The sequence below is a fragment of the Sinocyclocheilus anshuiensis genome, unplaced genomic scaffold (assembly GCF_001515605.1).
Source record: "Sinocyclocheilus anshuiensis isolate Anshui unplaced genomic scaffold, SAMN03320099.WGS_v1.1 scaffold1941, whole genome shotgun sequence".
Lineage (NCBI taxonomy): Eukaryota > Metazoa > Chordata > Actinopteri > Cypriniformes > Cyprinidae > Sinocyclocheilus > Sinocyclocheilus anshuiensis.
Genome location: NW_015536568.1, coordinates 66,349 through 79,695, shown reverse-complemented (window position 1 = coordinate 79,695; position 13,347 = coordinate 66,349). Strand labels below are relative to the sequence as shown.

At 39.0% G+C, this 13,347-nt stretch overlaps 1 protein-coding gene across 4 annotated transcripts in view; it reads right to left on the bottom strand.

The window, feature by feature from the left end:
- Positions 1-13,347, bottom strand: part of LOC107702095 (transcription factor 12-like) — an 83,683-nt gene that overhangs the window by 22,992 nt on the left and 47,344 nt on the right. Inside the window, exon 1 of one of the 4 annotated variants that reach the window (XM_016504337.1) lies at positions 4,435-4,655. The exons of the other annotated variants lie outside the window; for them this stretch is intronic. Coding sequence (XP_016359823.1) covers positions 4,435-4,494 — 60 coding nt within the window. The 5' untranslated portion in view covers positions 4,495-4,655. Of the gene's footprint in view, positions 1-4,434; positions 4,656-13,347 lie in introns of those variants that run through there. 4 annotated transcript variants of the gene reach the window in all.

Below are 13,347 nucleotides of genomic sequence, written 5' to 3'. Positions count from 1 at the left end.
ACCACATGATATGTCACCGCTCTCTGAGAAACACTAGACGTCTGATACAAGGCAAACCATCAAGTGTATAAAAGGGCATTGAAAGTTAGACAGAATAAAAACCTGCCCTGAAAATAACTGTTACAATTCTTTACTAAATTACATTATTTGAACATTATCCTAAATTTGTCTAAATTCATTTTAATTACTTTTTAATTAATTAAAATTTAATTAAATTTAATAAATTAATTACTTTTTAAAAATACTTTTCATTTCTTTTTAATAATTTACTTTTAAATAATTAAAAGTCAATTATTTACACCAAATCAAATCAGACAAATCAGTGTGACTTATCTTTGCTAATGATCAGTATCTGACATTTAATAAAATAATAACTGTGTGCCAAGACATAAATACAATTCTTTACTAAATTACATAAAATCTGAAATGCATTTTATTTATTTTTAATTATTCATTCATTTATTATTTAGTATAAATTCATAATTAATCACACTGTAGTGAAATACTGAGCAAAACAGAATTGTAAAATAAAATACATTTAATTTAAAAAAATTGCAACAATAGCCTAACTTTATCATTAATAAGAAATGAATATACAATACACTGGCAAGTATTGTAGTAATTATAATCAAATATTAATTGCATTTAATTTCCATCGTCAGACCCCCCCCCCCATTAATATTTCAGATGTACGCAGATCCCCTTCATCACCCACGCAAACACACGGCTGCAGCATGTCATGACACACTCTGCATTACGATCAACATCTAAAGCCTTTCAGTCAGCTTAGCCAGCTGTGTGCGGCCGGGCACCTTGCTGAGGCGGCAGTACGTGCCCATGTGATTGGCAGTGAGTGTGTTCATAAGCTGCGGCGGGCTCCCGTGGGTGTGCAGGCGCACACATGTGACCCCAGCGCTGGAAGTCCCCTGGTGATCTCTGGTTAGGGCGGCGTGGGAGAGGGGCCTTTGTCTCCGCCTCATGGCTCAATGGGCAGCATATGGCAGCGGATAATGCTAATTGTCCGCTTTACCCTGAGCTAACCAGTCGACCCGTTAATAAACCTTCCTAAACACCGGCGCCCCGCTCCATCACCAGGATGGAGAATGAAAGAAAGCGCGAGAGAAAGAGCAAAGGAAACGCTTCCTTTGACCAGGGCTTTAATTAGGAAGCTGTCAGTTATTCACAAGCCTCACGTTTAAACGTTTTTTTTTTTCCCCTTATTGTACTTCTTTAAAATGTTAAATGTGGAAATAAACTTCGCAAATAAATGGTGTATATTTAGAGCTCCCGTATGTTTTGACCAACACATTTCTAAGACTTTTCCAGTCATTTGTGATAAGAATTTTAATTTCTAGAGATTGCAATCACAAAGAGAAATTTATAGCTACATAAATATTTTAATATCCTTTACATGACTTTTATTGTTATTTTTTAAAGAATTAATTTCCACTAATTTTTCCAGGCCTAGAAATGATCATTTTAAAATACCTTGATATTTTCATAACCCCAGCAACCCTGTATTTGGTTTCCAAAAAGACTAAATTCATCTCAAGCTGTTATTAAAATATAGTCACGGGCAAAAAGCAATATTAATAGCATTTTTTTTTTTCAGTTCCTGTGTGAGTCAATGGAGACGAAGGCTCACGCTGATGAGTGAAGTTACTTTTTCTTTTTCTTTTTTTTCTCGCCTGTCACACCTTCCTTTGATCTGAAAACCACATCCATCACAACAACACAGGGAAAAACCACTAAACTGTCAACATATGGATAAGCCCAATGACAACAGTGAAAGAGGCAGGGAATAGAGAGAGAGAAATGATTATGGAGGGAGAAAAAAAGGCCGAACAACACACAAACCCACAAGGACGGGCTCAGAGCAGAGGGACCGCGAGTGACAAGAAAATATCCTGCCTCTGCATGTCACTTGTTTGGAGTCGGATCGCGGCCCAAGGCCCTTCCTTTTCAACTCCCATCTAACACACTTATCAAGGCGAAAAGGCACGCTACACGCACACAATGAGCCCCTATTGAACACAGCAGCTCTGTCCTGAAGGGACACGTTTTGACTTTTAAAGCCAAGTCTGTCTACAAAGAGCAGACGGTAAAAGTTTGAAAGTTAAAAGCATTTTGTTCCTTACAGATACAGGTGGAAGCCTTTCGAGAGCAGAAAAACAACACGCACGTTTGCTTTGAACAACTACAGACGAGCAACACTGACTCATTATGCAAAGTTTCTACCAGAACAAAACCTTCAAAAAGGCTCAGTATGTATCTGAGAAAAATAAAAAAAAAGAGCATCGCACACTATTTTCCAGCGGAACACCACATTAGCCCTGTAAATCTTAAAGGAAAAGCGACCACCTTATACAAACACTAACAAATACGTGAATTAAAGCGAGAACAGCAGAGAGGAATTAAAATACTTCACACGTCATAAACTGACCCAATCAAAGCCGGGGAGGCTGCTTTCCCTCCTGGGCCCGGCCATAAAACTATTGGTACCAGCCTGACATTCAAACAAATCAATGTGACTTTTATCTTTGTTGATGCTCAGAGCATCTGACATTTAATAAATAAATAATATCTGTGTGCCAAAATATAAGTAAACCAACACAAGGAAGGGTTTATTGGGCATTTACCCACTGCTTTGGATCATAAAGCTCAACTCTGACCCAAGTGAGCCACATGCTCCTCATTTTCTCTTTCCTCCCAGCCTGCATTACAAGGCTGGAAATACTTAATATAAAAAGATCAAAGTGAGCTTTGTGGTGCAGGAACAAAGAGATCTGTCATAATGGCCTACGAGGAAAGCTAACTCTGGACTCTGTCAGATGACCTCAAAAGAAGTGAAAACACAAGCTGGGGTCATGTTTTGTCCCCAGAAACAATCGGGAGCTTGGAGATTGGAAATTTTAGAAAGTTGTGCAAACATGATTGATTCCTTGTTAAAAGCAGCAGTAATAATGTGAATAACATATACATTTAATAAGCAAGCTCTTATGAAATGGGTAACGGATCATTCTTAAATTCATCAAACAGATGGAGAAATCTCCAGAGCCCTGCACAGACACAGAGAGAAAGACATCAGGGAAATCTACTGGAAACTTTTTCCTCTCTACTGAAGTAGAGCGTTCTGTGCTTTGCATTGTCCGGGGAGCAGAGACTCACTTTAAGGAAGTAGGTGGAACATTCTGCCCCCCAACACACATGTTTACTTGGCCATCTAATTTAGGACAAAGCATAGATATTTTTATATAGCTAATTATACCTAAATCACTACAAACTAACCCAAACCTGAATAATTAATAATAATAATTACATCCCAAAAAGACGTTTCAGTCATATTTACGTAGCTTGGGGTGGAAGTAAACCAAAGAGATTAAAAGTAAATATTAAAGTAACTTATTAAATAAATAACATTCACATTTACAGTTAATCATTCTTTTTTCTAATTACATGAATCATTTTTACCTATGAGGTCATTCCCAAAGGGAAGTTTTATCAGATTTTGCTATCTTTTCGGAAACCCTTTAAGCAAAGCCAAGCAAACTCAAACACCCACTCGTGAGGCACAAGTGCAGGTTCGAGTCGCCACCTCCTCTTTCTCGTAAGCCCGTACCATCAATTCAATCATCAAGCACCTGACAAACGTTCAGCACACATGCACACGAGCGTTCACACGGACAGCCACACGCAGACAGGCAAACAGGCATCATGAGAGGCACACAGAAATCAAAGGGCCTGTGGTGGAGAGGTTTAGGAGTCCCATCAGGATTCCTGTAGAGAGAAGAATGCCTGGCTGATTAAAAACAGATGGAGAAACAGCGATGCTGCAGCTCTGAGCTCAATCTGCAAACAGGAAAGTCAAACCTCAACAGACAGACTCTCTTCCTTAATCATTCCCAGACTCCCACTTGTTATTACTGTGAACCCGTCTCAGCAAAGTGGCCGCTCAGAGCTCACGGTGAGCCACAAGCACCGCCAGCATCAGTCACACACAACTACCAATACACAGAAAAACCTGACGTTTATGCCAAACAAGTGCGATTTTATCAAGAAAACTGCGACAGACTTGCAGAAGTGTCACTTTCCCTCCAAAAAGCAGTTATATTTCAGATACTTCACATTTTGCGTGACTTAAAAAGGCTTTAAACTATCTACAGCAGTTAAGAACTCACACTTTGTAAACTGCAAATGAAAGTAAATGTTGACCCAGCTCAGACTGAGGTAATGGAAACACAGTCAGCAGTCACACACACATACACACACACACACACACATACACGAGCAAAGCCGAGAGCAACGAGACCCTCAACTCAGTTTCTACACACTGAACAGACACCGCTCACCACTCCATTAAACCTGACAGCCCACCGCGCACATGAAAAACATGTTTACTTACACACATTTCCTCTAGGGAGAGAAGGCACTCACCGATTTTCCGTTGTAGTAATACATGCTGCCCATTCCAGGCACGGGGTAGGCGCAATACATGATAAAAGCCTCAGCGATACTGGGAAAGACGTGGAGTCTGATACAGAGGATCTCTTTTCAACAGCCCGCTCCCTACACATACATCCACCCGCTGCACAAGGGACTAATTCCTTCAGTGCTGGCCCCTTACACATGGATCTACTCACAGACAACTTATGCAAAGCAGGACCGTACCAACTCAGCCGGCAGCGAGGGGGGAGGTGGCTTATGGGAGGAGGAGGAGGAGGAGGCGGACGGACCAATACCCAGCGCTAGGCTCCCCTAAAGCCTCATAAGTGCTGAGGCAAAGAGAGGGGGGGATGGATGGAGGATAAAGAGCGAGGGAGGGGCGGAAAACAAATGAGTAAGTGGATTGACTTGTACTTTAAAAAAAAGGAAAAGGAAATTAGAATGGTGGAAAAAAAGGGGCTGAATGAAACACTGAAACGACTGTTATGTTCATTTACCTGTTGATTCTTCAAGTTTATTTGCATAGCGCTTTTCACGATGCAAATCGTTGCAAAGCAGCTTTACAGAAAATTAAAGATTCTACATTATATTTAGTAATAGCTTATCAGTGGTGACTATCTCAAGTTGATGTCCATTATAGCAAAGTTTGCTAGTTTTGTATGTTGTCTGAGGGGTTGTATCATCTCGGCTGAGATGCGGTTGCTAAGGTGCTCAGAGCATGTTGCTATGCACAACTTCATCAGGTGGTTGCTAGGGCGTTGTGGATTGTTATTAGGTTATTTACAATCCAAATGTTACAGGATTGATTGTATAATTCGTTTCTTTTTTTTAAATAATTAAAAAATGTAAATTCAAGAAAGTAATTTTCAATAAATTTTTACACTCGAAATTAAGAAATTAATTAATTAATCAAGGACACATTAAACTGATCAAAAGTGACAGTATTTACAATGTAACAAGAAATTTCTATTTCAAATAAATGCTGTTCTTCTGAACTTTCTCTTCATCTGTGAATCCTGAAAAATAAAATGCATCACAGTTTCCATGCCTCTTTAAGAAGAATCGCTTTATGTATCCCCCAATTGTAAGTCGCTTTGGATAAAAGCGTCTGCAAAATTACTAAATGTAAATGTAAATGTAAATGTATCTCAAGTTGATGTCCATTATAGCAAAATTTGGTAGTTTTGTATATTGTCTGAGGGTTGGCATCATCTGAGGTCCTCTGGGGGGTTGGCATCATCTCTTCTCAGGTGTTCGGTCATCTCAGGTCTTTGTAAGGATTGGATCCAGACTGAAGCTTGTGTAATTCCTAGTTACCACGCGATGCCAACCCGTGGCAGAAACAGAAGGTAATAGAGAAAAATTAGCATAGCTGCTGTTCCAACTAAGCAAAATTGATTTGTTTAACCCAAGCTAAAGAATAATAGTGTGCATTTGATCAGATATAACTGCAGTACAAGATTATGAGATGTATTATTTGAATGCTTGGCTAAAGAGATCTGTCTTTAATCTAGATTTAAACAGAGAGAGTGTGTCTGAACCCCGAACGTTATCAGGAAGGCTATTCTTGTCTGTTCTTTCACAAGCAAACAGAAAATGAAATGAAACATTCACTGATATAGTTTAGAAGGGCATGCAAACACAAAAACACAAACACACACTGGTCTAAATCCGCAGTTGATTAATCTTTTTAGTGATTATTATATGATAGTGATTTATTGAGGGGTTGGACTGAGGGTATGGAGAGGATTTCCTAACTGCGTCAATAATCTTGTAAATGAAAAAAAAAGTTAGAGATAACTATAACAGTAATACAGTAGTATATTAAATATACGTAATCGTAATATATTTTCCTACTACTACTACTAATATATTTTTATAATATTATATATAATAATATATAATGAAGTATTATAAAATAATATAATGAAAGTGCTAGTAAACGCTGTTTCTTTTTAAAATTTCTAGTAATCAAATAATCCTGAAAAATTAATTTCACAGTTTCCACAAAAATACTAAGCAGCATAACTGTTTTAAACATTGATAATAATAATAATGTTTCTTGAGCAGCATATCAGTATATTAGAATGATTTCTGAAGGATCATGTGAGACTGAAGACTGGAGTAATGATGCTGAAAATTCAGCTTGCTAAGTATTTAAACAAAATATTTTTTTTACTGTATTTTTAATTAAATAAATTCAGTATTGGTGTTTAAAGGAGCCTTTTAAAAAAAAAAAAAAAAAAAAAAAAACCTTTAAACCTTACTGACCCCAAACCGTTGGAACTCTACTGTATGTATAAATGTATTAATATATTCTTTAATTATATGAAAATATAATAATAATCAGTGGTGATACACAATAAGAACCATTTCTAACACTGCTACTATTGCGATTAGACTATGCATTTCTCATGCTATGCACTTGTTCGCCCTTAACCAAGTCTTGCGCCGAATGTTGTGACCTGTGGCTGTTGTTTTAATAGTCCCCCACAGTGGCGTGACAGCAAACACAGAGAGCTGTTGAACACATCCAGCAGCTGCAGAGGGGCCGAGCCTGACGTCAAGCACCGAGAGCAATGACGCTCCACTTCCTCACACGTCCCCTTCTCTCACTCTCATTGTAACCGCTGCTCCCCTTCCTGGGCCTCTTGCCCATAGACCAAGGGGGGCGGTAGGGTACACAACCCAAATAACAGGCGCACTTGGGGTGGGAGAAGAGAATGAGGGGAAAGAAGGGAAAATGAAGGGAAATGGTAGGGTGGAAGTGGAAGAGAGGCAAAAGAAAAAGGCTGGACACAGTCATTGAGAATGAATGGACAGGGGTGCAAAAATAGATGGGGAAGCCGAGGTCGTCCACGTGCTGTGAACACACTGACCTGTAGCACCATCGGTCTCTTTAAAGCCCACTCTAGGCCGCTCCACTCCGGGCCCTTTCATGTCTGTCACTGCAGGCTTCCCAGTCCAAACACCGTCCCATCCACAACATTATTGTTATGGAAAGATGAAAGCCTTCCCAGAAAACGATACTTTATTATGCTTTCCCCTCTAATTCTATTATTATTTATTCTCTTTTCTTCTCCGAGTGAGACTCTTTCAAATGAGTCCAAGGTGGTTGAGATCGACAGGCTGGTACCACTTTAAACCTGGAGCTGTTTCAAGTCCACTCTTTAGGAGAGAGACGGCCGTGATGGAGGAATGCTTGAAGGCTCCATAAAACAAATCCAGATAAAGAATGCACTGCTGGGAGGAAAAGAACACGGAAAAAATAATGAAAGAGACAAATGAAAAGGGACAGAACTGAAATCACGGACATATGTCCAAAGCGTTCGCAACGGATGTTTGCTTTGTCCTCGCAAGATTTCCACACAGATGCCACATATAACTTCATTTTGATCACCACTGTGAATAACTAATCACTGATGAGATTCATTGGACATAAACTTACACCAGACACCGTTGGTTACATTTAGTTACTAGGTAGATACAACATGATAAAGCGACTTTTTGCCTGCTAGAAGCACAACGAGACATTTTTCCATCGCTTATTTCAGATGCGCTGTTCTGGATAGCTCCACCCACAGTGACATTTGATCGATCAAGCATTTTGTCTTTTGCATATATTGTATATGTATATATATTATATATATGCAAAACTGTGTAAGATGGTCAGACTTATTTTTAGATAATTTTTTTCTTTTTTTAAACAAGAAATTTAAAACAATTTAAAAGATCTATTTACTACTGTAATAATGAGTTAAAATGTATTTTCCAGCAGCCATTACTAAAGTCTTCAGTGCCACATGATCCTCCAGAAATCATTCTAATATGCTGATTTTATGCTTATTATAATCAAAAATATTTACCAATTTAATTACTTTTTTTTTTTTTTTTTTGTGGAGATCATGATATTTTTTCAGGACTGATGAATGGAAAGTTCAGCAGAAAATAATTTATTTGAAATAGAAATCTTTAGTAACATTATAAATGTCTTTATGGCCATTTTTGACCAACTTAATGCATGTTTGATGAATAAAAGTATTAATTTCTTTCAAATTCCAATGTTTGAATGGAAGTGCATTTTATTGTATTTATTTTAAATTTCAATTATCTAGATTTTTCAATGCATTAACTTACATATATTTTTTAAAGTTACACACACACACACACACACACACACACACACACACACACACACACACACACACACAAACAGTATATAGTCCTATATTACTTAAACAATACAAAAACACTGATGCAAAACACTGAAGCAGGCTTCTGCATTGTGTCACTTTGTGCTGTATTCTGCTTTTAGTCAAGGCACCAAACTTAATGCTGGAAACTTAATGCACTTCACAGACGAGACGCACCTGTTAAGACAGTGTTAAGCCAACCCAGTTCTTCATCACACCACAGACGCAGGAGGTCTGGGATTCACCTGTACTGATTGTGTGGATTATGGAGTTTAAATGTAATAGGTGCTGCAGACAGTCTGTCCCACTAATCAATCTGAAAACTAGACACTTCCACATCAACATCCCCACACACATCCCACGCCTGCAAATTAGAAAAATGCAGAACGCTCATCTTTGCCCATACAAGCTAATTTAACATCTTCATGTTTCTATAAGGCCATTCATCACAACACATTAGGAGGAAAATCTCTCTCCACGGGTCTCGTGGGCTTATGAGCATTCTGTTATGTGCTTGTAATGATTAATGTTTCCCTGCCTGAGGACAGCGCCTAGACAAAACACACAAAAAAGACAACACGAACATTATATTAAAATAACACCGGTATTTAGAGAGCATCTCCTCCAGACATGATAAATCCACCGGGGCCCTTTCATCAGGATCCAGGAGAGAGCTTCAGGTTTTGAAGCCTTCGTACATGTCTGGGCCAACGCACGAGTCGAGCAACAAGTCTTCATCCAATTACTGAGTACCTGACATCAAGCAATACAAAAGCAGCTTCACCCACTTACCTGTCTTGCACCTACACCCACAGCCCACAGTGACACCTTCTCTATTTGTGACATCTGCTGTCTGCTGACCTACAACGGGCACGTCTGGGGCTCACGTGCAGGCTGTGCTCCAGCCAGGTAAACCATGCCAGTGTGGCTTAGATTAGCTCTACTTTACACACATCACATCTTAAGATAATCAGCTCTTGACTGTTGACTGAGCACGCTCTTAAAGTGGCCACAGCTGTGAGGATGTACATTCACGCAAAATACAAATAAAACGTATTTCTGTAAACCTGCAAGTCTGAATGTGGGTCTAAATTAACAGATATTTCTATGCGGTTTTCTTGTAGTCTAACTATAAATGAAAGGCGCAGGTCTCTGCTCTTTTGTAGGCTTCAGGATTTAGGGCTCTGAAGTCTGAGGTAAATATCAGCAGCCTAAACAGATAAAGAGACTCGTTCCCTCATCCTAAACTGATAAAGAGGTGGACATGTCTCTGTTCAGCATCAGACTCAAACCAGGAACATCTATCTAATCACTTATCTGATGAGCTCATATCCTTTCAGACACACAGTCACTTGCATACACACACACACACACACACACACTCACACACACACACACACACACACACGTTTACCTACCTATATAAGTGAGGACATGGTATAGACTTCTATTGTTTTTGTGTAATCAAGTTAATTTAAATGACTGCAAACTAGTTTTGTTAAAAGTTGATACTAAAAATAAAAGGTAATGATAGCAAAATATCAAAGGACATGTATCTGTGAGGTATTAAGGTCACAGAGCTGATGTAACAAATAATAATAACTTCCTAATTATTAATACCTGGGTTATTATTCGTGAAATACTTGCTACATGACACTGTGCAATTTGTTAATATGTCTTTTTTTAAATAAAATAAATGTGTGCATGTATTAGTTTTTGCTGTGGTATTGTAGTTGAATTAAAGAGTTGTGAAATTTTAATACTTAAATTTTATAGCGAAAATTATTTTTCAAATACAATCCTCTGTACGTTTTTGGATATTTTTGAGATTTAAAATCAATTTTGTATAGTACAACTAAACACTGACCCACACACATACTGACCCAGTGCACTGCCCCCTGGTGGCAGGATTATGACCTGATGGCCGACAAACCCCAGACAGACACAAGGGTTACAAGGACATAATGAGCCTAAATATCAGATAAGTTTGGGAGGTGGAATGTCTGAAGATCAAGAGAGCTATTAAAAGCTACAGGTTACAGGATGCCGTCTGAACATGTGGGTCATGGGAGGATACAAGATCACATGACTGTAAGCTCTCAAACCAAATGCGGCTTTTATTTGATACCACTAGCTGCAGAATATGCTTTTTAAAACAGAGATGTGAGGCCATAAAATCTCAGCGCTGAGGAAATACAAAAGAGAACAGAGATTTTCTCCAGAACAAAGAGCAGTGGCCACATGAAAGACCTACATCAAACTGTACTCTTATTCTTTACAGAGCTTTAGTGGGGCCTTTTATCCCAAGGCATGTCCAACTACACAGGGTCTTCACTGCCAGGTTGTGACCTTGCATTAGAGGCAGGGGGTTCAAAGAGAGTAGGCAAAAAAGGAGGGGGAAACAACCCAGAACAAATGCACACAAAAAGCCCAATGTGGCGTTGGTGACCTGCATCAGCTTGCATGGCCTGTAGATGGCTGTCTAGTCAAAAATGCAGGATGTATCTTCTGAATGGTGGAGCTCCAGTCAAGCTGACATCTCCGAGCTTTGGGCGCTAGTCTCGTGTCCTTGTCGCCACAGTGGATCATAACCTTCTTCTCACTTCTCTCCTGGTGCTCATTTCCTCGCTAAGTGCAACTTCTGCCCGAGCGAGGATGCCTGAGTGATCTATCAAGAGCAAATGACAATCTTTTTTGTTATTCACAGCCAGTGTTCTCGCATGCAAAAGGGCCTGAAGGAAGGCGAGCGCTCCCTGCTGCTTTCTCTCCTTGCCTCTTTTCCTTTCTCTCTCTCTCCGATCATCTCTTCTGGGCTGAACATCGGCGCCCCGGTGCAGGCAGTGTCACATCAAACAGTCGTGCCAGTGACAAGGGTGTTTAAAAAAAGCCTGGCTATTTACACATATAGGCTGCAGCTCCAGGCTCTCCACCAAGTATATATCTCCCACAAGATGCAGTTACTTGCCCAAAGTCATGGGGCCATCCATCCGCCTCTGATTCTTTTTCTCCCTCTGTGGCTGTCAGGAGGGCCAGGTTCCTTCAGCACAGGTGCCCACACAGCTGCCTGACAGCATGGCTGCCGCTGTGCCAGACGCACATGCAAACTGCAGAACACGCGCCTGCCACGCTCATAGCAGCGAGCAAAGCACCCTACCTACATCTGCTTGCAGACAATCCCTAAAACACTAGCCAGGCATCATATGGTAAAACTGAAGAAATGTCTTGGGCTGAAAGTGTGATACATTTAGTATGATAATCCAGTGATTTAATTAAATAAATATATAAAATAAATATATACACTTCACATTTCACAGTGAAATGCAGCACTGTGTTCATTTACACGTGAGCAGCTCAAAATGATTCTCAGAGTGGCTCGATTCGCAGTAAATACAGCAACACACCAGGGTTATTCCACTAAAACCATAAACAACACATTTTAGTAGGGGTGTCCCCGACTAAGGATTTACATACTCGAATCGGAATTTTCGAATCAAGCCGATAGTCGACTGATAGTCGAATCATATGTTTGTGGGCGGGGGCAAAATACATTACCAAGACATAATTAGCCTCCCGACGTTATCATACAGGGAAAATGTGTAACGGACGCCTCGCAGATACAAAAATAATGTTTTATGTTTTGATTAAAAGATAGTTAACATTAAACGTCAGCGACATTCACAACATTTTTTACAATAGTGCTCTCATTATAACGTTATGTATAGGACAGTAGTTATTAATGTTTTGCATTTTTGTTGATGACCAGTAGAATGAAGCATCTGATAGCAGGTTTTTAATCAATGGGATTTAACTAATCATTTATCTCATATAGAATACGCTTTGTTATTTATAAAACATAACGTTAATATTACGACTTATAGGCTATCTGCACAAAATACCCCAAATGCATATGAACGTGTCTGCGCAGCTCTGAATGAACTCCTTTTGTGGACGCGTTCTTCTCGCAACAACGTGCAGAAACACGGCAACTAAACTCTAAAAATTCACAGCGTTTTAGTATAATAGTGTTCTCATTATAATGTTATGTATATGATAGTCCCAGTCATAGTTATTACTATTCTGCATTGTTGTTTGTCCTGCTCATAATCACCGTAGTACTACAATGAAGCACTTGCCTTTACTGCAGCGCAACTCAACCAAATGCATCGTATACGAGATAAATTATAGGCTCCTCCTATCGAAGCATCAAATCTTCGACTATTCAGGGTCACCCCTACATTTTAGCAAACATTTTTGTTACATGAAATAAAAACATTCTCTGAAATAAAATTTTGAAAAAAAAAGAGTAATATTGGCTATTTGCCAAGGAAAAAATTTTAACTTTCATTTAGTTTAACCTTTACTAAAATAAAACCTATATAGACATAAAAAAAACTAGGGATGCACCGATACCACTTTTTCCAGTACTCGCCTGATACCGATACTTTTATTTTTGCTACTTGCCGATACAGAGTACCGATACCAATATTTCATTGCATTTGTAAATTTTTTAAATATTGGGTACAGAAACCAAAAGCGTATGTATATTGTTAGTTGATTAACTTCATTTATCAAATAGATACAGTCAAACCAAAATTTATTCAGACACCTTCAACATTTCTCACATTATCACAGTTTATTCGCTATTGTTTAGAAAATGGTAATAAAATATGACAAGAACTCAGAGTTAAACTGTGTCAGAACAAATTCATCT